Genomic DNA, 26,087 nt, shown 5'->3' on the forward strand with positions numbered 1-26,087 from the left:
CTTCTTTCCCTTTCAGACTTCAGAGAATCCTTAGAAACGCCACCCAGCAACAATATTCCCTGTCTTACTTGGGGCACAACAAGTCAAACATCCTCTGTTCTCTAACATCTATTACAAACCAGCAAAGGACAGACATTCTCATTTATACACATGAGCTACAGGACTAGCTTCCCTAACAAGAATCTGCCATTTTCACTCAACCTGGATCATCTTTTCAGGAAAACTTTCTCTGAACTCTTTCTAAACTGCTCATGAAAATATACGCGATTAGAAGTGAAGTGAAAGTCGCTCAGTCTTATCTGACTCTGCAGCTCCATGGACACTAACCCACGAGGCTCCTCTGTCCATGGGATTCTCCAGGCAAGAATACTGGAGTGGGTTGCCATGCCCTCCTCCAGGGGATCTTCCCAACCCGGGGATTGAACCCAGGTCTCCCGCATCGCAGGCAGATTCTTTAACTGGCTGAGCCACCAGGGAGCCTGAAAATACACATACTTGGTGAGAAACTTAAGAAAAGGGAAAAAAAAAGTATTCCAGGAAGAAATAGCATCAAAAGAACACACTGTACAGAGTGTAAATTCAAGCAGGACACAGAGTCAGAGATGCCCTTCCTCCTTCAGTTGAGTAAGAAGTGACGTGTGCAAGGACTGCCACACACCACTGAAAATACCACTAGAGTGTGGGCATGTGAGGGCTCTTTGGGCAGGACCTGCCCTTTCAGAGCTTCCTGTGTGACTTGTGTTTTGATCGCTGGTTCCAATTTCTTCATTTCCCATTTCTTGATTTACAGAAACGAAGAGGATTCTCAGGGTGGAGCTCTGAGGGGCAATGTCCTCTACTGTGGCCACAGAACCAATGTCCTGAAGCGATGACAGGGACCCAGGGAGAATGATGCTTTATTTGGGCTGGATATTTCTTTGGCTTGTCGCACGAGGGAGAATTAGAGGATTGAATACTCCAGGTAGGGGTTTTTCACTTTTCCTGCTGACCCTGTGAGTCTTATGTTCCAAGCTGAAAGAGACAGATATTCTGTAATACATGAGAAAATTATATAATTATACAGAGCGCTTCCTCTTTGCTGTTAAAATGGGGGTGACATTCTTGGGGGAGACACGATTGGGCCGAACAGCTTTGAGTTGATCCCAAGCATTGATGCGGAGCCCAGTTACCCTCTCTGAGTGTTCAGTGGATGCAACTGAAGAGGAATTACAGGCGGGTTGGCCATCTCTAACAGGAAACCTCCATTACTATTAGTGATGCTGAAGACCAGTGGAAGGGAATTAGACCTGAACTTCTTTTCCTCACAAAATGGGAAATAATAATAAGAAGGACACCCATGGGAGCTTAATTCTTTGTGAAACGATATACTCTTTGGAAATAAAAGTTAGAGTGTCTTCTTTTTTTTAAATTACAACTTTCATTATTTATTTAACAGAATAGGCAATTTTCCAGTCACTGTTTGAAGTTAAAGAGTTACTTTTATTTTTTTATTGGAATGTAATTTCTTTACAATATTGTGTGAGTTTCTGCTATACAACACCGTGAATCGGCCATATGTATACACGTATCCCCTCCCTCTTGGACTTCCCTCCTACCCCCCACCCCTCCCCTCTAGGTCATCACAGAGCACCGAGCTGAGCTTCCTGGGCTGTGCAACTGTTTCCCACTAGATATCTATTTTATTCTTTATAGTGTATATGCACCAAAGCTATAGAGTTTCATCTTCTAATGTGTTTCTGGGTTGTTTTGCTTATTGTGATTTTCAGATTGCTTCACTGAAAAGCCGCTTAGAACATACTCTGCAAGGTGTGGAGAGGAGTTTGTCTTGTTTTGTGATTTGCCAGAGCCACAGAAATCCCACTTCTACCACGGAAGTCAACTCTCACCCACCCGAGGATCTGAATACCTGCCCTGTGGTGGCAGTAAGAACCTACCTGATGTCCAGTGGTACCTACAGCCTCAGAATGGAGACCCAGCAGTAGAAATCACTCAAAATGCTCCTCAGGTCATCCAGGAGAAGAGCACCCTTCATTTTCTGACCACAGGGATAAATCATGCTGGGTTATATATTTGTAGACCTAGGATGAGGTAATGTCTCAAGTGCATTTCTCTCTGCAAACATCTCCACGTCCTTTACTATCTGAATATAGCAGCTGTGTTCACGTTGTTGTTGTTCAGTTGCTAAGTCATGTCCAACTCTTTGTGACCCCATGGACTGCAGCACGCCAGGCTTCCCTGTCCTTCACAATCTCCCAGAGTTTCCTCAAACTTATGTCCATTGAATTGGTGATGCCATCTAACCATCTTATCCTCTGTCATCCCCCTTCTCCTCCAGTCTTTAATCTTTCCCAGCATCAGAGTCTTTTTTCAATGAGTCAGCTCTTCCCATCAGGTGGTCACAGTATTGAAGCTTCAGCTTTAGCATCAGTCCTCCCAGTGAATATTCAGGGTTGATTTCCCTTAAGACTGACTGGATTGATCTCCTGTGTTTACGGGACTTTATTAACTTCCCTAGGAGCCCCCAAGAGAATGCCTGCTGTGTCCAGATGATCTTAGAAGTTAAGCCCCAAACAAATATGTCCTGTGAGAGTGCTGTCTCACATGAGCAACACCTTCTTCTTGGTAGCATGAGCTCCATTTACTGCCCAGGTCTCAGCCATCAAAGTGATGCACAGAGTCCAGAGGTGACCTGGTACCAGGTAAGAATGACTTCTCTGAATCTGATGCCAGAGTTTGTTTTTTTATGATAACAGCTCCTTACGTACATCACAGAAGCATGGGTTTGAATCTGAGGTCTGGAGCAGGGGTCCCCAACCTCCAGAATCTAATGCCTGATGATCTGAGGGGGAGCTGATGTAATAATGATAAAGTGCACAATAAATGTAATGTGCTTGAATCATCTCAAAAGCACCCCCTCCCCCACCCTGGTCCATGGAAAAACTGTCTTCCATGCAACCTGCCTCTGGTGCTGAAAATGTTGGGGACCACTGCTCCAGAACTTCCCAAAGCATGGCCTCATGTCTACGGAAAAGACCTGACTTCCTAAAGCAGTCTATCCCCTAGCAGCCACAGAGTCTGATGTCCCAATCATTGGAACCACCCTCTTGATCAGAGCCAGAAAATCTTCTAAAACTCAAGTACATGATGTGGGAGGCTAAGACATAAACTTATGACCACTCGCTCATGCAGAAAACCTGATTTGTTCAACTTTACTGCCTTTGGAAAGCAAAGGGTATGGTTAAGGTGAAAGGTACACCCAACAAGTGTGTCCTGAAGGGTCTCTAAAGAAGCAGGAGACGAGAATACTTTCTGAAGAGGGCACATCTGGGCAGACCAGACAGCAAACACAAGGCCTCCCAGGCAACAGGTGTCTCGCATTGGTGAGTAGTGGGTGGGAGGAGGGCAGTGTTAAGCCAAAAAGGGAACAGGAGCTAGGGAAAGACAAGTTCCCAAACGATTCTGGGTTAGGAACGACGTGTGAGTAAACTTCATGACAAAAACATTTCGCATTTCCACTGGGTTTTATGGTTTTTCTAAGTTCTATCAGATACACAAATGCTGCATGAGCGTCTCTTCTAAAGTCATCTGATGTCAGTTGACCCCTGGGTGAAAGAATCTGGGAAGAGAGTTTAAATTGCCTCCTACACTTGTAATGCTTGTTTGAAGTTCAATACTTTGCTTTAAGAAAGCATGCAAAAGTTTAAATTCGACTTCCAAATATACGTTTATTAATGTAACATCATTATTTTAAATTGCCACTGATCAAATAGTTTTTATGATTTCTTTTAAAAAATGTACCTATTTATTTGACTGTACCAGGGCTTGGAGAAGGCAATGGCACCCCACTCCAGTACTCTTGCCTGGAAAATCCCATGGATGGAGGAGCCTGGTAGGCTGCAGTCCATGGGGTCACTAGGAGTTGGACACGACTGAGCGACTTCACTTTCACCTTTCACTTTCACACATTGGAGGAGGAAATGGCAACCCACTCCAGTGTTCTTGCTTGGAGAATCCCAGGGACGGGGGAGCCTGGTGGGCTGCCATCTCTGGGGTCGCACAGAGTCGGACACAACTGAAGTGACTTAGCAGCTTAGCAGGGCTTAGTTGCAGCCTATGGGATCTAGTTCCGTGACCAGTGATCAAACCCAGGCCTTCTGCATTGGGAGCACAGAGTTTTAGCCATTGAACCACCAGGGAAGTCTCTATCTGTTGGCTTTTTGTCTTCCCAGACTCAGCATCAGATACTCCTGGAGGTAAAATTATTGTGGGGTAAGATGCTATTTCCTCACTTGATTGAGATTCAATGACAACTGGTGTTATGGCCATTGTAGAAGTGAGTGAACAGGGAGGGTGAGTGTGTGCTTAAGGTCTCAATTTTGTATCTTAAAGTGACCCTGAAAACATACTGCCCCAGGGAAATCCGAATTTAAGAAACACCTTACTACAATGAGGCATCATTTCACACGGGTCAGAATGGCCTTCATTAAAACGTCTACAAATAAAAACTGCTGAAGAGAATGTGGAGAAAGGAAACCCTCCGACACTGTGGAATGGGAATGTGGAATTGGTGCAGCCCTATGAGCGGCGCACGGAGGTTCCTCAGAAAGGAAAACAGAGTCGCCGTGCAGTCTAGCAACTGCACTCCTGAGCATACACGCAGACGAAAAGCTACTTTGGCAAGATCCGTGCACCCCAATGTTCACTGAAGCACCATTTACTACGGACGTAGCCTAAGTGTCCATCCAGTGAACGGAAACAGAAGATGTGGTGTACAGACACACAATACAATATTCAGTTCAGTTAGTCGCTCAGTCGTGTCCGACTCTTTGCGACCCCATGAATCGCAGCACGCCAGATATTACTCAGTTGTAAAAAACAATGAAACACTGCCATTTTCAGGAACATGGATGGACCTAGAGATTGTTATACTAAGTGAAATAAGTCAGATAGAGAAAGACAAATATCATATGATATCACTTATATGTGGAATCTAAAATATGACAAAAACAAACTTATTGATGAAAAGGAAACAGATTCACGGACAGAGAAAACAAACTTATGACTACCAAAGGAGAAAGGAGGGGGAGGGATAAATTAAGAGTTTGGGATTAGCAGATACAAATGACCATACATAAAATAGATAAACAACAAGTTTCTACTGTATAGCACAGGGCCCTACAGTCAATATCCTGTAAAAAGCCATAATGGAAAAGAATATGAAAAAGAGTGTGTATATGTATATGCTGCTGCTAAGTCCCTTCAGTCGTGTCCGACTCTTTGCGACCCCATGGACTGCAGCCCACCACGCTTCTCCGTCCATGGGATTTTCTAGGCAAGAGTACTGGAGTGGGGTGCCATTGCCTTCTCCGGTATATGTATATACATATGTGTATATATATATATATATCTGTACATACATATATATATGTACAGATGACATCACCCTTATGGCAGAAAGTGAAGAACTAAAGAGCCTCTTGATGAAAGTGAAGGAGAGTGAAAAAGTTGGCTTAGAGCTCAACATTCAGAAAACTAAGATCATGGCATCTGGTCCCATCACTTCATGGGAAACAGATGCAGAAACAATGGAAACAGTGAGAGATTTTATCAGTTCAGTTCAGTCACTCAGTTGTGTCTGACTGTTTGCGACCCCAGGAACCACAGCATGCCAGGCCTCCCTGTCCATCACCAACTACCGGAGCTTACTCAAACTCATGTCCATTGAGTCCATGATGCCACCCAACCATCTCATCCTCTGTCATCTCCTACTCCTCCCACCTTCAATCTTTCCCAGCAACACAGTCTTTTCAAATGAGTCAGTTCTTCACATCAGGTAGCCAAAGTATTGGAGTTTCAGCTTCAGCATTTGTCCTTCCAATGAATATTCAGGACTGATTTCCTTCATGATTGACTGGTTTGATCTCCTTGCTATCCAAGGGACTCCCAAGAGTCTTCTCCAACACCACAGTTCAAAAACATCAATTCTTCAGCACTCAGCTTTCTTTATAGTCCAACTCTCACATCCATACATGTATAGTGTGTGTGTGTATGTTTGTGTAACTGTTTGCTATACACCAGAAACTAACACAACATTATAAGTGAACATCCTTGAATTTTTAAAAAAACACATTAATTTTATAACCTCTAAATTGTAGTAAGAAAAGTCAGTGGTTCTGTTCATTATTTTCAGTTCTCTCTTAAGAACCAAGCTTTCATGGTTCAAATGAATCTGTCATCTGGGGTGATCAACATCTTACTATGCCAAGGTGGCTGTTCCCAGTCCCAGAAAGTAAGCTTGTCCCTAGTTATTTAAGTTGAAAATGCATTTGAAGTTTCAATGTTCGTGTCCCTAAAATGAAAGCTATTGTTGCTTTCTGGTAAGCACAATCCACAGCGTAGCTGACAGCTTTCTGTATAAACCATTCTTACAAACGAAACCCTAACACCTTGTGGCATGCACAAAAGGAAGTTTTATTTCTTCTCTGGCTTGGCTGCAAAGGTCAGGATGTGTTCAGTGGTGATGATGCATCTGTCTTGAAAGCAGGCAAACAATGACTGACTGTTGTTAACATTGTATCTTTTTTGGAAGTTTTTATTTTGTATTGAAGTATACCCGATTAACAATGTTGTGGTGGTTTCAGGTGGACAGCAAATATATACATGTATCCATTCTGATAAAGATTTGGACAGGTCGTCACACAGTATCATGGAAAGTCACAGACCTCCTGGAAGCGGCGTATCACTAAAAGTGATGACATTAGACAAATGGGGCTTCCCAGGTGCTAGTGGTAGAGAAACAGCCTGCCAGTGCAAGAGACATCAGAGATGTAGCTTAATAATTTAATAATAAATAAATTATTAATAAATTAATCATACATTTAAAATTAATGATAAATTAATCGATGAACTCAAATGGACTGGACTGTAGCTCACAGGCTCCTCTGTCCATGGGATTCTCCAAGCAAGAATACTGGAATGGGTTGCCATACCTTTCTCCAGGGAATCTTCCTAACTCAGGGATCAAACACAGGTCTCCCGCTTGCAGGCAGATTCTTTACCATCTGAGCCACAAGGGAAGCGCTAAATAAAACTATAAGGACAAATAACTGGTATAAACAGAATTCATCTAGAGATGATGGTATATTGAGCTGGTCCAAAAGTTCCTTTGGGTCTTTCTTTGAGATGTCGTGGAAAAACCCAAATGAAGTTTTTTACCAAGTCAGTATCACTGGGAGAGCTTCCCTGATGGTGCAGATGGTAAAGAATCTGCCTCAGTATGGGGCACCTGGGTTCAATCCTTAGGCTGGGAAGAGTCCCTAGAGAAGGGAATGGTAACCCACTCTAGTATTCTTGCCTGGAGAATCCCATGGACGGAGGCCACAGTCCATGGGGTCACAAAAACTCGACACGACTGAGAGATTCATTCTTTCTAATATTAAGGTGAGCATGTTTTTGTTCAATCTTTAGTGAATCTTTGACCCAAGGCAGAGTTAGAGCGGTGGGAGAGGCTCTTCTGCAAGGGCTTGGGGCACTGAGCCTTGGGTGCCCACGACACGGCCGTGACCTCCTGCCAGTAGGAGTGTGCCCAAATGACTTTTCCATTGGTGGTTTAGGACGGCCTCACTGACACGCCACAGCACTGACGTGGCTGCTGCGTCCTCTCTGACCCCGAGTTCCATGGAATTTTCACACATAGACTGCCACTTCTTTTCATTCCCCCTGGCCTCATTCTTCTTGTCCCTGGTGCCCAGTGGCATCCTGTGAGCCCAGGGTCATGGGGAGCTGGTGAGCAGGTGAGGCTCACCAAAGGCTGATGTGATGCCAGGGAAGGAGGGGGTTTTGGAAATTATTTCCAAGGTCCATTCATTGGCCCATTCAATGGTTCTCACTGTGAAACTTCTGAATCCTGGGCAACTTCCTGCCCTCTGTGCAACGCTGCAATCCACAGGGTGTCAGAGGTGTCAGTTCTCTGTAGGACTCACTGGTGCTCTTTATACACTCACGCTGATCCGCTCCCCTCCTTCCCTGTTTTGTTCACGACCGTTTCTTGTCTGAGTAAAACAAAGAATCTCTCATGAGGCCCCAGCAGCACCTTTTTCCTACTTGGATCATTTACGATTATCTTATTAGAAGAGCTTCCCATCCCTCTTGAGACAATGGTTTATCTCTTTTCTTTGATGTTTCGCTTGAGTTCTGTCTCATAAACTCTTGTTTTTAAGTTTTTATTTATTTTCGGCTATGCTGGGTCTTTGGTGCTGTGCAGGTTTAGCCACCAAGGAAGCCTCCATCTCATAAAATCTTAATGATACATATTCAGCCATACTTACTTTTCATTAAAATAAATCAGGCTCACTTTGTCATTACTCATCTTCCCCATGGCCCAGCTACAGTCTGGTTCCAACTCTGCATCCTCTTCTCTGTGCTACTTTCTCATATAATTTAAAACCCACCTTCACCAATTTCTGTTCTGTAGGTATATACCATCTTCTCTAGAAGTTTCATCTCTGAGTTTTACCCCATGCTCTGAAGCTTCCTTTTAAAAGCCTCTTGATCCTTGAGATCCACTAAACACTGTCTAACCTCATCTGTCCCCCTTCTTGGTCTTGTTTGACTTCCTACCTGCAGCTGCCCAGCTCTGCCCAACTCTGATCTTCTTCTCAGCCCCTGGCCAACCTACTGGAAATTCTTTCTGGGGCCACAGGAAACACACCAGGGACTCGAGGAGGGGAATTCCTGCTTCTGAGAGTCAGCAGGCAAAGTGGAAGGGAAATTCCTTAATCAGAGCATGAAACTCAGAATCAGAAAAATGTAGATGGATTCTCAGGTCTCTCGTGAGGTGTACGATATGGAGTAAAACACAGACTTCAGAACCTCAGTTTCTCATCTGTAAAATGGAAACATAGAGTCTGTGCAAACCCAGAGAACCCTTAGAATAATCATATGGAATACACAGAGAAAAAACTTTGCAGTCTACATGCATTGTTGCTTAGTGGCTGAGTCATGTCCAACTCTGTTATGAGCCCACGGACTGTAGCCCACCAGGCTCCTCTGTCCATGGATTTTCCAGGCACGAACACTGGAGTGGGTTGCCATTCCCTTCCCCAGGGGATCTTCCTGATCCAGAGATCAAACCCACATCTATTGCATTAGTAGGCTGATTCCTTACCACTCAGCTCCCAGGGAAGTCTCTACATGGGTAATAGGTTGTCATTATTTTGTTTTTTTTAATCTCTTTTCTTTTGACTGCAGTGGTGAGAAATATACCATTGGAGTACTTGTTGGTACACTCTTAGTGGGACGTTGGAAGGCCAGGTGCTATGTGAAGGTTAGAGAATTAATGATTACAAGACTAATGATATACTGATCACCCATCATTCAGTAAATATTACAGTGCCCCTAAAGATACAAATACAGAATTTTTTCACAATTTGAGGATATGAATTTCTGCAATATCCTTATATCTGACTGACCTTCTCTGGTTCAAATTTGTGAAGTTTGGCTATAGCTGAGCTTAATAAGAATAGTAATTCTCTGGTTAAGTTATTTAATTTTCTTCTCTCTTGGAGTAGAATGGAAAACTTCTTTCTGAAAAGAGGAGCAACCCAATTGAAGTGGATGAAGTTTATGACTATCATCAGGGCATGTACGTGTGTGATTACACTCAGACAGATAATTCAAGTTCATGGACAGTAAGAGCTGTTGTTCAAGTGAAAACCATTGGTAAGTGAGATTTTTCGGTTTCAATATTTGATATTTCAAGTCCAGTTACCCAATTAAAGTTACCTTCTTTGGCTCAGTGGTGTTTTTCCTTTTGGGGGGTGAAGGGAAGAAGATAGTCATGGACTACAGTCATGAAAAGCCTGGAATACTGGTAAACATCAATTTCCCATTAACCCAGCTTCCATCCTCTGAGGAAGGCCTTGTTGTGGATCATATTCAGTTGTCACAATTTGGGTTTTCTATGCACTGATTCTTTGTTTTGTGATGCTATGTATATATATATACATAGACTTTCCTGGTGGTTCACTGGTTAAGACTTTGCCTTCCAATGCAGGGGGTGTGAGTTCAATCTCTGGTCAGAGAGTCAAGATCCCACATGCCTGCTGGCCCAAAAACCAAAACATAAAACAGAGGCAATATTGTAACAAGTTCAATAAAGACTTTTAAAACGATCTACGTCAAAAAAAATCCTAATTAAAAAGTGAAAGATTCATGCACAGAAATAAAAAAGCTTAAATATTTCCCACGTGAGATAATACATTTAAAAACAATACTAAATGTTTCACACCCAGAGGTAAGTGACACTCCTGTGCCTGTCACCAGCTTCAATAGAGGCTTTTCCATCCCACTGTTTCTTTACTGAAACAAAACGCTATAGATAGAGCTTGAGGTCTGGGTCCCCAGCCCTTCCCACTTCCTCTCTTTGCAGATGTAGCCCACTCTTTCCATTTATGTGTTTATGCTTTTGCTACATATGTATATTTCCATTAATAAAGTAGGATATTATTTTATATTATAAAATGAGATTTGTGTTACAAACAAATGGGACTGTTCTTAGGCATTATTTTGCTAAATTACACCCCCATGAGCAATGTACAGATTCCGATTTGTCCAAAATATTCATAATATTTGGTGGTTTCAGGCTTTCTATCTATATTATTTTTTGAATTATGAAAGTATGATAATACATTTATAAGAAACTTGGAAAATACAGAACATAGTTACATATAGTTCTACTATATACTACAATTACTTTTTTAAGTAGATAGATTGAGATTTTTAGTTGGAGTTTGAATATCAAACTCTCAAAAATTAATAGAATGAATATACAGAGAAGCAGAAGGATATAGTAGACTTGAAAATCACTGTGAACCAGTTCAACATAATTAAGATTTATACAATTTTCAGACAACAGCAGAATATACATTTTATTCACGTTTCCATAGACCATAAGCCAGGAGGCACTGGGACATATCCAAGGACATAAAACAAGGTGCAAAAATTTCATGGTCTAAAGGTATTGAGATCATACAGAGTGTGCTCTCTTATCATTGTAGAATCATGTTAGAAATCAGTATCAAAAGATATTTGAAAATAACCCACGTAGTTTCAAGTGCAGTGTGACACTTAGCAAGAGAGACCTTTGACTTAGCCATTGAAAGCCTCAATAAAGTTAGAAAAGGTTTCAGACTTTCTGATTTGTCTCAACTGGACTCTTTTTTTCCATTCCAACTTACATTTCTCTGACGACTATCAAAGTTGAACATCCTGTCATTCGTTTCTTGGTCCATTGAGCTTATTCTTCTGTGACTTGTCTATTTTTACCCCAGGCTTTCCCTTGAGTCATTCTCATTAGATTTACAAACACCAGCATGGATAAACTATATGATATAATTTAAGTATGGCTGATCTCAAAACATAACCATACAGAATGGTTGACTGAGCTCTTAGTAAATCCATTAATTACTTTTACTTCCTTTTCTTTCACTACAAGATACAAACCACATAGGGCACCCTGAGACCTGTCTACTTCCTGGCCCTTGCACTCACCACCACTTTTGACGTCAGCCATTTACATTTATATGAGATTGTTCCTTGGGGGGGCGGTTAGAAGTCAAATAGCCCCCATGGAGGGAGCACTAGCTGCTCCTCCGAGTGCAGTTGCTCTTTCGCTCAGGCATGATGACTCACCCCATCAAACTTTCAGTGGCATGATGTGCTTTTCTCTCTTCCAGAGTGTACCTTGAAACACCCAGTGCACCTTTGCATGCCTTCTCTGTCATCATTTCTGTCTTCCTCACTTACTAGTTCATCCTCTCATGTATTCATTCTCACACAAGTATTTGTAGAACATCTAATACATTTCAGGCACTGGGCTTGATGCTAAAGATGTAAGAGTGAGCATCTGGACATTTCTCTGACCTCCTAGAACTTTCTATCTTGTGGGACAAACCAGGAAGATTCAGGCTGCTATAGTTCAGTAGGATGAATAAAGAGAAAGGGAAGCAGTGAAGCATGTAGGAGGCCCATCAAACACACACCTGGGTACCCGAGGCCAGCTGAGAAGTGAGAGACAGACAAATCAGTCCACTGAAGACGGGCAAGATGCTGTTCCAGCCAGAGTGAGGAGCACAGCTAATGTGCGAGAGATGAGAGAGAGCATGGTGCATTCAGGGAGAAGAAGAAAGTGAGTTGAGGGTATCTGGAAGCAGAACTGACTCCATACTGTTCTAGTAAGTCTAGACTTTGTCCAAGGAACAACTGGGAGCCATTGAGGAGGGTTCTATGAAGGAGAGTGTCATGAATAGATCTGGTTTTGACAAAGATCTCTCTGCTTATTGTGCAGAAAATGGGTTTAGGGCAGCAACAGTGGAGGCAGGAAGAAGAATTAGGAGGCTGCTATGAGGCCAACAGGCAGCTGCTGATGGTGGCCTGAGCTAGGAGGGACAGAGGGATAGAGAGAAGTAAATGAACTCCAGAAATACTTAGGGAGCCAGACGTAAAGGGGTTTGGGAATCAAGAGTGAGGAAGAGGGAAAAGGAGGAGTCCAGGATGAGAGCCAGGTTTTAAGTTGGGCAAGGAGGTGGACTTTCTGCAATACACTGAGAGAAGATGAGATAGAATGGGGAGGAGTGGGGTGAGCTGGGGTGGGACGGAGCAGAAGTGGAAGGGCAGGATGTGGGATGCGGGGCTGGTAGAGGGAGCAGGCGGGAAGCTTGACTATGCTCTTTAAAGATGCCTCTTGCCGCTTCTGCAGGAGGGGCTGTGCTGGGTCCTCCTTTCGGTGTGTGGCTCCCCTAGTTTCAGAGCATGGCCTTCTCTAGATGTGGCTCGGGCTCGGGTGCCCCATGGCATGTGGGGTCTTAGTTCCCCAGCTCTGGCTGGAACCTTGTCCCCTGCATCGGAAGGTGGATTCTTCACCTCTGGACCACCAGGGAAGTCCTCTCCGGTCACTGTTTGAGCAGACCTAGCAAAGGTGATTAGAAATGGCTTTATATGTATGTAAAAAACATGTGGATGGAGTTTAAGTGCAAGATGAAAGAGGGAAATCAAAGACAGTTTACTTTTCTGGCACGATGAGTTGGTAAACCGTGGCACCGTGTCATAAGACAGACGAACAAGAAATGAGTATGAGGAAGAAATTCAGTGTTAGCCTTGAAAGGACTTTCAGCCACCAAGTCAGCGTGACAAGTGGGTGTTTGGATAAACCAGACTGGGATGTAAGAGCTGGGGCTATGAATGTGAGAATGGTTGGCACACAGTCGAGGGAGACGGGGTCAGGCTGGGAGTGAGGACAGAGAGGAGAAATCCAGAGCATCCAGCGCTGGGGGGTGTGGGGGATGAGGAGCATCCTCACAGGAGCGGAAGCAGGGGTGTGAGGACAGAGGAAAACTGCCCCCAGAACTTGGAGATAACGTGTTGCAAGAAGGCAGGAGGGAGGCTTGGCCTCATGTGGTGAGACCCCGGAAGAGATCGCTGGCTCTGGGAAGAGAAGGTCCATTATTTGCATCAGCAAGTGGGTATCAGTGGAAGGGCAGGGAGGGAGCAGTAAAGGAAGTGAAACCGATGACGCAGGAGAGAGAACCTTTCAAGGGCAGAGACCTCTCACGGGGAAGGTGCCTGGAGCTGCCCCACGTGGAGAGAGGGGGGTGGGGGATGAAGACCACCCGGACAGAACTGAGAAGTGATATTCACCAGAGGCTGAGCAGGAGGAGGAGCCCAGAGCAGGAGCAGAGCAGAGACTGGGAGGACAGGCCAGCATCGGGGCCCGGAAATGTGCAACCCAAGGAGGAGAGGAGAGCATGCCTGCAGCAGCCAAGGCTGCTTGCTGTTGTTTAGTCTCTCAGTTGTGTCTGAGTCTTTTGACCCCACGGAGGGTCCCACCAGGCTCCTCTGTCCATGGGATTTCCCAGGCAAGAACACTAGAGTGGGTTGCCATTTGCTTCTCTAGGGGATCATACTGACCTAGCTACTAAGAGGGAAAGCAGGTTAAAAACTCAGCGGGTTTTTGTTCAAGGAGGTCATGGAAGTCACTGGCAACTTTGGCGGAAGACAGGAGCAGAAATCAGACGCGTGGGAGGGGAGGGGAGGGAGGAAGTGAACACACAGTGCTCCTTGCAGAACTCAGTGGGAAGGAAGGAGAAGGGCTGGGGATGTGAGCTGAAGGGCGTTTTTTCCTCTGTTTTAAGATAGAGAGACTGGGGAATTCCCTGGAGGTCCAGTGGTTAGGGCTCTGAGCTCTCACTGCCTGCCGAGGTTGCAGGTTCAATCCCTGGTCAGGGAACTAAGATTCCTACAAGCCACTGCAGGGAGTGGCAAAAAAAAAAAAAAAGAGGGAAAGACTGAGCAAGGATAAATGCTGATGGGAAGAGAGAGAGAGAGAGAGAAAGTCAAAGATACAAGAAGGATGGTGTAATTGAAGGAAGGAGATCCCTGAGAAGCAGGAGAGGGATAGGAAGTGCCCAGAGTAGAAGAGGTGAATTTTCCTGTCTTAGGAGGTGAGGCATCTTCAGGAGGGAGTTTGACAGTGGAGGAACATTTGAAAGTTTGTGACAGGAAGTTGAGGGATAAATGATTCATGAAGGGCTGAACTCACCTTTATTTTGAAATAAATCGTAAATTTGAGGATGGAGGAAGAGGTGGACTCCAATCTGGCTGGCCTGTACATTTCCTCAGGTGGGTTCTCCTTCCTGTTCCATTTCTCCAGATGGACCACAAACCAACCTTGGAGGGAAAAGATGAGGGTTCAAGTCTGTGGTCGGCAAGCAGGCTGGCCTGGAAGAAAATATACCCAGATGGATAGACTTATCAAGGACTCATGTTTTGCTAAAACCTGCAATCTGATGTCACAGTCATTTCTGGAAGCATGATTTTCACATGCAAACTTGAATTTCTAGTCTTATGGATTATGGATAAAATCTGGAAAAGTTCCCCCAAATTAGATCAAAATGTGACAGTGCAGACCAGGCCTTTGGATTTCCAATGCAAATAATGATTTCTATTTTTATCTTTTAGTGAAAAACACTAATCTCAAACCAGATATTCTGGATCCCATCAAGGACACCTTGGAAGTAGAACTTGGTAAGATGGATGGGGTCATCACCCTTGAATGACCTTGTACTTCTGGGAGCAGGTCTAAGTGTGATTTAAGGAAGAGCATCAGGATTTCAAGTCAAACAGAACTGGGGGTGAATCTAGACTAGGCCACTGATGAGTTCTGTGACCTTCTACAGTGGCTAAATCTCTTGAAGCCATGGTTTGTAAAACTGTAACTGGACAAGCCAAAGTGACCTCAAAAAATTGCATTGAGAAATAATGGTGACTTGAAAGTCAACCATGGTTAATAGATTTTTAAAAAAGATTCTTCCTTACTCCACATAAATTGGAACATAGATTGGTTAGGTCCATTGATTATAAATTTAACCAAATTACCAACGTGCTGCTGCTGCTAAGTCGCTTCAGTCGTGTCCGACTCTGTGCGACCCCATAGACGGCAGCCCACCAGGCTCCCCCGTCCCTGGGATTCTCCAGGCAAGAACACTGGAGTGGGTTGCCATTTCCTTCTCCAATGCATGAAAGTGAAAGAGAAATCGCTCAGTCGTGTTTGACTCTTAGCGACCCCATGGACTGCAGCCCACCAGGCTCCTCCGTCCATGGGATTTTCCAGGCAAGAGTACTGGAGTGGGGTGCCATTGCCTTCTCCTAATTTACCAACGTAGGCAGCACTAAATATGTATGAACATAGTGTGTTTGGTTTGGCCTTTAAGGTAATCACAGGAGAATACTACAATCTCTGTTTAAATAAGTTGTATTCCAAAGTAGTGTCTTCTTTGGGCTGGAGGGGAAGCGGCGTCTAGTGGTTCCCTTTGATTTTATCAGCTTCAATAATATCTACATCTTCCCACATAGCCATGTAAGAACTGCTGTCTTCAAAACCAAGTGCTGATTGTGCCAGTAAAATAAATGCCATTTTAAGTGCTAATAAAGTATTTATCCTTGCAGAAAGAAAGGAAAAAGTAATATTATTGTAAAAGACCACCGTGTAGCAATTCCTTTTAGATGCCAATTACGGCTCCCCTGATGGCTCAGGGATAAAGAACCCAGGAACCAAAGCAGGAGACACTAGTTTGATCCTTGAGTCAGAAAGATCCAGGGATCTTTTTTCCCCCTGGAGGGGGAGATGGCAACTCACTCCAGTATTCTTGCCTGGGAAATCCCACAGAGAAGCTTGGTGGGCTACAGACAAGACTTAGTGACTAAACAAGATTGGCTCAGAGGTTAAAGCGTCTGCCTCCAGTGCGGGAGACCCGGCTTCGATCCCTGGGTCGGGAGGATCCCTTGGAGAAGGGAATGGCAACCCACTCCAGTATTCTTGCCTGGAGAATCCCATGGACTGAGGAGCCTGGTGGGGTGCAGTCCACGGGGTCACAAAGAGTCGGATACGACTGAGTGACTTTACTTACTTATAGAAAGAAATGTCAAGATAGATACGGTAAATTACCACTAGGTGGCGGTAGCGGTATACCCTGATAATGAACTATAGCTACTGGGCTGGCTAAAAGGGTCATCGGGCTTTCCCTGTAAGACCTTTTGGAAAAACCCAGATGAAGTTTTTGGCCAACCCAATAGTACAGGCAACATCGCAAGAATGAAAGGAAGGAGGAAAGAAGGAGGGAAAGCATTAACTAATATAGAAATAGCCACGTTACCTATGTGCTGTGCTGAGTAGCCTCAGTTGTGTGTGACTCTTTGCGACTCTGTGGACGGTAGCCCGCCAGGCTCCTCTGTCCATGGGGCTCTCCAGGCAAGAAGACTGGAGTGGGTTGCCATGCCCTCCTCCAGAGCATCTTCCCGACCCAGGGCTTGGACCTGAGTGTCTCACGTCTCCTGAACTGGCAGGCGGGCTGCTTGCCACTAGTGCCACGTGGGGAACCCTAATTACGTGTGGTACCAGTGAATGTTGGCCTTATTACTGTCGGAAAAGCATTACCAAGGTGGAAAGGTGAGTTTTCAAATGAAGTCCCTATGGTTAAAATACTGAATTTCTGGATAACCCTTCCCCAGAAAATGGGTAAAAAGAGGGCAGTGTAGTTACACGCACACCCATCCACAGAGCACAATTCAAAATAGAGCTGAATATCCAGATAATCACCAAAACCTCAGGATTTTCCTTTAACATGCAAATGCTTTTGGCCACCTACTACGAAGAGCCAACTCATTGGAAAAGACCCTGATGCTGGAAAAGATTGAGGGCAGGAGGAGAAGAAGGTGACAGAGGATGAGATGGCTGGATGGCGTCACCAACTCAATGGACATGAGTTTGAGCAAACTCTGGGAGATGGTGAAGGACAGGGAAGCCTGGCAGGCTGCAGTCCATGGGGTCGCAAAGAGTCAGACACGACTGAGTGCCTGAACAACAAGAAATGCAAATACTGCCTATAAAATATTCTTCAGCAACAGCCTTGTAACTACTTTAGCAGCAGCGTTGCAAGACGGGGCTAGTCATTGAAACTGCTCATTTTCCTGGTGTTTATCCTGAAACCACATCAGAACTCTTAGTGTATGACCATGCCAGTCTTCATTCGGGTAAATATAGCCACAGGTTTGAGATCTAAGTGTTGCCCAGTAGAGACAAACATTGCTGGTTTTACATATTTCTCAATGAGAGATGGGTAGATGGTTGGCTATGTCCAGCGCGCCTGCCCTACCTGTGCACCTGACCGCCTTGGGGGACAGTTTCCAGGTGGTGTCTTCCTCCTTCAGGGCACATCATTCTCACCAGTGGCCTTCCTGATTTCTTTCCTTTTCAGGAAAGCCTTTAAGTCTTAACTGCACGGCTCGATTTGGCTTCGAAATAAACTTTAATCCTGTGATAAAATGGTACATCAGAGATTCTGACCAGGAGTGGGAAATCAAAACACCCAAGGGAAGAAGGTAAGAAGGAAATGAGCCAACTTATTCTTTGTAACTCACATGAAAGGCTTTCACCTTTAGAAAACCCCTCAAATGTACACCCAGAGCTGCACACCCATACCCACAGTTGATGGTGTGGCCACCAGTGCCAGCTAGTGGAGCAAGGAAAAGCGTAGATGTGCAAAGTATGAGTTAATTTTAAACCTGGGGGCCAAAGGCAGTTTTTTGGGGGCTTCCCTGGTGGCTCAGAAGTAAAGAATCTGCCTGCCAAGACAAGAGATGTGGGTTCCCTCCCTGAGTTGGGAAGGAGTAGGAAATGGCACCCTTCTTCAGTATTGTTGCCTGGAAAATCCCATGCACAGAGGATCCTGGTGGGGTACAGTCAAGAGGGTCATAGAACTAAATATTTCAGTTGTTTTATTACTTTTTAAATTTATTTTTATGTTTGGCCTCGTGATTTGTGGGATCTTACTCCCCTGACCAGGGATTGAACCCAGGACCCTGGCAGTAAAAGCCCGGAATCTTAACCACTAGACTATCAGAAGTTCTCCCCCATCTCCGTTTTTTTTTTTTTTTCCTGTGATTTTTTTTTTTTAGCTGCACTGTGCAGCATGTGGGATCTTAGTTCCCTGACCAGGGATCAAATCTGCATTCCTTGCATTAGAAAATGCAGTCTTAACCACTGGACTACCAGGGAAGTCCCTGAAGTCCCTTTTTAAAAATTACTTAAAAAAAAATTTTTTTTTTTAATTTTATCAGCTGTTTCAAAGTCCTGTTTGTAGAACAGTTTGCTGTGGCTGCTTTGCCCACCACGCTAACGAGCAGGCACACTGACCCAGGCTACTTGAATAGACTCGGTGTGTCTAACAGACTGGAGAAGACTCTACACCCGTGCCAGACTCTCCCATGCCCCTGTGCGGTCGGTCCTCCTTTCACAGTGGGGTGAGTCAGGGTCTGAACTCCGTAGTCCTTAATGGTCTGAGTATATCCAGAGGAAAAGGCACAGGGATAAGCAGTCTGACCAAAATTACAAGACATGGGGAATAGCTGACACAATCCGACCTGGGAAGTGAGAGCCAGAGATAGGACAGCTATTTTTTTCTTATTTTTTTATACATGTTCACAGCAGCTTTATTTACAATGCTATTGCTGTTATTGTTTAGTTGCTCAGTCGTGTTGGACTCTTTGTGACTTCATGGACAGTAGCCCATCAGGCTCCACTGTCTATGGGATTCCCCAGACAAGAATACTGGGGTGGGTTGCCATTTCCTTCTCCACGGAATCGTCCTAACCCACGGACAGCACTTGCGGCTCCTGCGTCTGCAGGCAGATTCTTTACTGCTGAGCCACCAGGAAGTCTTTCAGTAGAAGTTAGACATTTATAAATTGTCGTATGTCTTCTCAAGGGGAATTTGTCATGAAAGAAAGATCAGATGAGGCCCACAAGCAATTATCAGTTCAGTTCAGTTCAGTTGCTCAGTAGTGTCTGACTCTTTGCGATCCCATGGACTGCAGCACGCCAGGCTTCCCTGTCCATCACCAACTCCCGGAGCTTACTCAAACTAATGTCCATCAAGTTGGTGATGCCATCCAACCATCTCATCTTCTGTGTCCCCTTCTCCTCCTGCCTTCAATCTTTCCCAGCATCAGGGTCTTTTCCAATCAGTCACTTCTTCGCATCAGGTGGCCAAAGTGGTGGAGCTTCAGCTTCAGCATCAGTCCTTCCAATGAAAATTCAGGACTGATTTCCTTTAGGATTGACTGATTTGATCTCCTTGCAGTCCAAGGGGCTCTAAAGTCTTCTCCAACAACCAATTATATTCTAGTATAAATGTTTAGTATGATGCTTAGCCAACTCCATCAGTTTTAAAAAGTGGGTCATCTCTGAGTATCCTCCATCCTTCCAGCATCTCCTTGTACTATCTGACAGCTCTTCTGAAAGCCAAACAGTTTGTCTGCTTATACAAGTTCCAAAAACTGTTTAATGCATGTCAATCTGTGTTACCCAAGCGGTGTGGTATTTTCCCTCTTTTCCTAGTGTTAAATCCACCTTAAAGGATGAAGTCATAGAACGTGTTGTCCTCTTGGAAGAAGTTACTGAGAGTGATCTTCGCAGGAAGTTCATTTGCTTTGCCCAGAACTCCATTGGGAACACTACTCAGTCCATCCAGCTAAAAAAGAAGACAGGAGGTGAGCCTGAAGGGGGGTGCAGAATGCATGCAACTGCTTTTACCTAGGAGGAGAGGAACTTTCCTAAACAGTAGTCATGGTGATGACGGCCACAAACTTGCACCAGATGCCGAAGTTCTAAGTGTGCACTTTGCTTGTGTTGATTCATTCATTACCTTCACCAAGGCCACACAGCTGTAAGTTTCACATCGGTGATCGAGAGCTGGTCCTCTTACTGATATTCTGCATACAGGGGCTGTGCTGGAGAAACCTATCATTCATTCATTCACTCATTCATTTTTCTGTAAAGACCTACAGAACAAGCCCTACATGACAGGCATTACGCTAGGACCTAGCCCTCTTTCTTGTATTCCTCCCCTGGCTTCCAAATCCAGAGCATGTGATGGTCTGGACTTGGAGAGTGGAGGAGAGAAAGAAGGGAGACGGAGAAAAATGCTAAGTTTAGGAGTTACACGTATATATCACAGATTGTGGCTGGAGAGGAAATTCCTGATAAGGAATAGCTTTCAAATTTCTTTAGGAAGTTCAGAGTTGAAGGTGATATCATTCATTCACCGATGAATAGAGACGAGAGAACAAGCACGTTTGGAAAGCTTGTGAGGCTTAACTAGGACGCACTTAATGCCTGGTGCCTGCTGGATGCTCTGTAGAGGTGTGGTTGAAGGTGCCAGTTGTTAGGTACTTTAGAGGTGAGAAACCAAGTTGGAAGTAGCTGTGAGCTTCAGGAAGTTTAGATTTTAGTAGATTTGATAACACATGAAAGTAAATTATAGTAGGCAATGAGAGGGAAGCTTATCAGGGAAGAGTAAATAAAAGTAGTTTTTGCCAGTTTCCCCGGTCACCCCCAGTCAGGAACTGGCCATTATCCCGGGTTCTCTTGAGTTCATTTTATGACAGTTCCTTCAAGACGTGATTTAAGACATGTCCGGAATCGAGAGAAATGTTTTCAGTGGCAGTGATTCTGGTAAATCACCTCTGGCAGAGGCGCCGGGCAGGTGCCGTGTGAGTGGGTGTGTGGGCGGGTGCTCTGCCTCTGTGACCGCTCACCTCACAGCTGCGCGTCTCTGTCCCCAGTCGTGTTCCTCTACATCCTCCTGGGCGCAGTCACAGGCCTGGCAGGCATGCTGACCACGGGCGCGCTCTTCTACATGTACTGGATTGAAATAGTGCTGCTGTACCGAACCTACCAGAGCAAGGACGAGACGCTCGGGGGTAAGATGGCCCACCTCACCTCTGCTGTTTCCCCTCTGAATGGGCCTAGAGGGAGAGAGCTTGGGACACGCACGTTCCCTGAGGGACAAAGTCGTGACCCCCAGCCTCTGAGATCCTTCTGCTGGTCTGGTGGCTTTATACCTGGGAGGGTTGGGCCCCTGGGGGAGAAATGATCTCTTCTCATTCCAGTTACTAGGAATCTTGCCAATGATGCTACTGTAGGACATATTGGACTTAAAAATGACTCTCCACTCAACATCCTAAAGCGAGATGGTGGATGACTTAACATCTCCATGCCTCCTGCGTTTTCTCTTCTGTAAAGTAGGGTTGTAATCACAACGAATGCCATGTGGACTTGTTGAATGGACACAGTGAGGGTTAGAATAGCATGTCGCACAACGTAAGCACACAGGACATGTCCATTCCAGGCTTCCCAGGTGGCACTACTGGGAAAGAATCTGCCTGCCAATGGGGATTGGATTCTGGAGATCCAATCCCCTGGAGAAGGGAATGGCAACCCACTGCAGTATGCTTGCCTGGGAAATCCCATGGACAGAGGAGCCAGTCCACAGGGTCGCAACAGTGAGACACAGCTGAGTGATTGAGCATGCACGCATAGCTGCTTTACAGCATCGTGTTAGTTGCTGCTGTGCAACAGAGTGAGTCAGCTATGTGTATACATATATCCCCTCTGTCCAATAATACTATGTGAGAGGCATCATGCAAAGGGCTGGGAAATGGGCCAGCTGTGTCCAGTTTCAGAGCCCAGAGGCTAACTATTGAGATTTTCTAAAGTTTCCATTTAGTTCTTCAGCACACCTTAGAATCTATGTGTATTTATAATAGTTGAGTCAACCACGGCATTTGTTGTTATTGTTGTTTGGTCGCTAAGTCCTGTCTGACTCTGTGTCCTCATGGACTGTAGCCCACCAAGCTCCTCTGTCCACGGAATTCTCCAAGCAAGAATACTGGAGTGGGTTGCCATTCCCTTCTCCAGGGGATCTTCCCCATCCACACCTCTCCTGAATTGGCAGGCAAATTCTTTGCTGCTGGGAAGCCCCAGTAGAATCTTATGAGACCTTAAAAATATCCTAAACAAGTTCCAAAATATATTTGTCTGTCTGAAAGGGAAAGGAATAAGCCTGCTGTAAGTCAGACATTAAACTCTTCATCTACGTTATCCCAGGAAACTCTGACAGCAGCCTGCCAGGGGTCCCTGATTTTACACCCAGGTATGTGTGCCGTCAGCTCGCTAGCATGCTGGGCCCTCACAGTGCTTTGCTCTCTGGATATTATCATGCTTTGATGGAGCACACTGTCCTTTGATGTGTAACTAATGAGACAGCAGGGCTGCAGCTACAGAGAAAGCTTGGAGGAACTCCGGAGTGTGTGTGGTTTAATCAGAGAAAAAGGCCCAGCTGTTTGATCTGACCTCAGGGAAGATGCAGAAGTGCCTCATTGATTAGAATCTGATTCTGGGTGCACAGTCGATGCCCCTCAGCAGTGTGGTTCTGAAAAAGTGAACGCAGATGCTGCTTTTGATTTTCAAAATCAGTTCAGGGCTTCCCCAGTGTCTCAGTGGTAAAGAATCTGCCTGCCAATCTTGGAGACGTGGGTTTGACCCCTGAGTTGGGAAGATACCCCCGGAGGAGGAAATGGCAACCCACTCTAATATCCTTGCCTGGAGAATCCACGGACAGAGGAGCCTGGTGGGTTACAGTCCATGGGGTCACAAAGGGTCCGATCCAACTGAATAACTAAACAAGGATCCCAAGTCTTAATTCTTCCCCACTTACCATAAGGCTTGAGGTTAGGTAGGTATTTTCATTTTTTCTTGTTCCTCTTTCTCAGACCAAAAGGAGTTTGACGCCTTTGTATCCTATGCGAAATGGAGCCCCTTTGAGAGCGAGGCCTCTTCATCTCTGAGTGAGGAAACCTTGGCCCTGAATCTTCTCCCTGATGTTTTGGAAAACAAATATGGATATACCCTGTGCCTGCTTGAAAGGGATGTGGCCCCTGGGGGAGGTAGGTCTGCAGCCGGCAGGAAGCGCAGAACAGAAGGAGCTACAGGCATGCTCTGTGTTCTCAGCACTCTCTGTATTGTCCTCCGTTCTTTCTCCTGGGCTACGTATCCTCTGGAAGGATTCATGAGCTTAGAATGTCTTGGGCAACAACGACACGGAAAGCCGTGTGTTGCAGAGACATGCTCCATCGTGAAAAAAAATCCGTCTTCAGAAAGCCCAGAGAGACTTCCAGAACAGAGCTATCTTTTCTGGCTCCTCAACCGGAAGTTAGTTCTGTCCTCCCAAATGAGTGGTCCCTCTCCTTCCTGGGACTCTGCCAGCCACAGACTCAGCACTGGGCCCAGCAGGCTCCCGGGCCGGGCACCCATCAGATGTGCAGACCTCATTCGTCCCACCGTCCTCCTCTGCCTCAGAGGCCCCCACCCAGGAGCCATGCCCCTCCCTCATTCCAGTCAACCTTGTTCCAGTGAGTTTTGATCCTGGAGGGACTCAGAAGTGGAGGGGAGAGAACACAGGGGAGGAAGCTGACACTGATGGTCACTAGACAGGGAGTATAATCCAGCTGTCTGTAGAGTTAGCTGATGCAGTAGAAGTGATCAAGAAAACCAGGCTTCTCCTTTCCTCTGCCATCGCAAAGAACCCCGCTGGGTAGATCTGGGAGATTCAGGGTTATGGTGACTCAAGGTTTAACAATAACAATTGCAAATAATTAAATTCTTTCTCTCCAGTGTACACAGAGGACATTGTCAGCGTTATTAAGAAAAGCAGGAGGGGAATCTTCATCTTGAGCCCCAACTATGTCAGTGGACCCAGCATCTTTGAACTACAAGCAGCAGTGAATCTGGCTTTGGAGGATCAAACACTCAAACTGATTTTAATTAAGTTCTCTTCCTTCCAAGAGCCGGAGTCCCTACCTCATCTAGTGAGAAGAGCTCTCAGGGTTTTGCCTACCGTCACCTGGAAAGGCTTAAAATCAGTTCCTCCTAACTCTAGATTCTGGACCCAAATACGCTACCATATGCCTGTGAAAAGCTCCAGGGGAGTCACATGGAACCATCTGAGAATTATGCCATGGATTTTTTCTCTGGAAAAGACGCGGTAAGACAGAATCCACTGGGAGGAGCTCCCAGCCTGGAGGACGGTAAAATGCACGTGAACCGCCTCCCCTGCCTCCCATCCTGCCCCTGGTGAGCAGAGACCTTGACAGATGGAACACGCAGCACACTCCAGGCTGATATCACAGGGAAGGGCCCTGCCAGCCCCGAGCAAGCTTGGCCGGCACTGGAATGAACGCAGGCTGTGGTGCAAGGCTCTGATTCCCTGGACAGGACAGAGAGAGGGCGAATTCTCCAGACTCCTGAACACATTCAGCCCACAAAGTCCCTAAGATTTTCCTAGTGGTCTGAGCAGAATCGGCAGATACAGCCACCTGGTTTTGTGGCTGTGAACGGTTGTGTCTGTTATGTATCGTACACATTGCTTTATATATCTTTGCAATCGAATAAATATTACTTTATTAGAAACAAGTGATTAAAACTTTGCCTAAAGCATCTCTGTGAAGAAGACAATTCTTATTCTGTGTTTACCATTCACTGGAGCCCAGTATGCAAGGAGGAAAAGAGAAAACAGGGGTCAAGGACCAGACAGGACCTTGGTTCAGCTCTACGACGTCCTTGTGGGAACTAGAAGGAAGACCCCCTTCTTCTGGGCTGACACAGCCCTGAGTCAGGACACAGGCCTTAGGGAGTAGAGTGGGGTTAGTGTTAGCTTCTCCTTGTCGCCTGGCCTTTGTGCAGAGCCTGAAATTCATGCTTTACTCTGGACCACAAGAAGTGGGGACCAATTAAGCCAACATGATTTGGCCAATGAGGAGACAAGGAATTGACCAGTGGTTTTGCATGCATGAGTGTGTGTGTGTATGTATGTGTGAGTATGTGTGTTAAGTCACTTCAATCATGTCTGACTCTTTGCAACCCTATGGACTGTAGCCTGCCAGGTTCCTCTGTCAATGGGATTCTCCAGGCAAGAATACTGGAATGGGTAGACATTTCCTTCTCCAGGAGATCTTCCTGACCCAGGGATCTTATGTGCAAAATATTGTGTTGGCCTGAAAGTTCGTTCAGGTTTTTCTGTAAGATGTTATGGAGTTTTTGGCCAACCCAATAGAAAGACAGTGGCAAGAGGCAGCAGTCAAGACAACAGTCTGGGAAATGATTGTCTACACTGGTTAACAGACAGCAGTATTAGGGCTTGAACAGTGCTTAAGTCTGAACCATTGGCCCATTGAGACTGGGGGTCCCCATGTGCTTCCTGACCCACTGGTCTCATTGAGTTCCTCGTAAGTGATGGACCATCAGCCGGGGGACCAAGTACCTGTTTCTCCTAGACAAGGCTCATTTCATTCTCACTAGTGTGTTTTCCTGATGAGAGTTCAGCCTGCAGTTATAACAGTGTTCTAGTCACAGACGGATGTCTGAATGCCACGCTCTGTCTTCCCCATTTGTTGTTACTGTTCAGTTACTAAGTCGTATCCAACTCTGCAAACCATGGACTGCAGAGAGCCAGGCTTCCCTGTCCTTCACTGTCTCCTGGAGTTTGCTCAAACTCAGGTCCATTGAGTCAGTGACGCCATCTCATCATCTCATCCTCTGTCGTCCCCTTCTCCTCCTGCCCTCAGTCTTTCCCGGAATCAGGGTCTTTTCCAATGAGTCAGCTTTTTACATCAGGTGGCCAAAGTATTGGAGCTTC

At 45.4% G+C, this 26,087-nt stretch overlaps 1 protein-coding gene across 1 annotated transcript; it reads left to right on the plus strand.

Moving 5' to 3' along the window:
- Window positions 1–413: 413 nt before the first annotated feature.
- Window positions 414–24,889, plus strand: LOC120851211 (interleukin 18 receptor accessory protein). The gene is made up of 10 exons (XM_040223818.1): window positions 414–961; window positions 1,767–2,088; window positions 2,516–2,699; window positions 9,570–9,720; window positions 15,016–15,081; window positions 17,811–17,934; window positions 19,952–20,103; window positions 21,178–21,315; window positions 23,167–23,340; window positions 24,068–24,889. Exons 1-10 carry the CDS (start codon window positions 889–891, stop codon window positions 24,439–24,441), a joined length of 1,758 nt encoding a protein of 585 aa, XP_040079752.1. The 5' UTR covers window positions 414–888; the 3' UTR covers window positions 24,442–24,889.
- Window positions 24,890–26,087: the final 1,198 nt, after the last annotated feature.

The sequence above is a fragment of the Oryx dammah genome, unplaced genomic scaffold (assembly GCF_014754425.2).
Source record: "Oryx dammah isolate SB20612 unplaced genomic scaffold, SCBI_Odam_1.1 HiC_scaffold_25, whole genome shotgun sequence".
In the NCBI taxonomy this organism is placed as follows: domain Eukaryota; kingdom Metazoa; phylum Chordata; class Mammalia; order Artiodactyla; family Bovidae; genus Oryx; species Oryx dammah.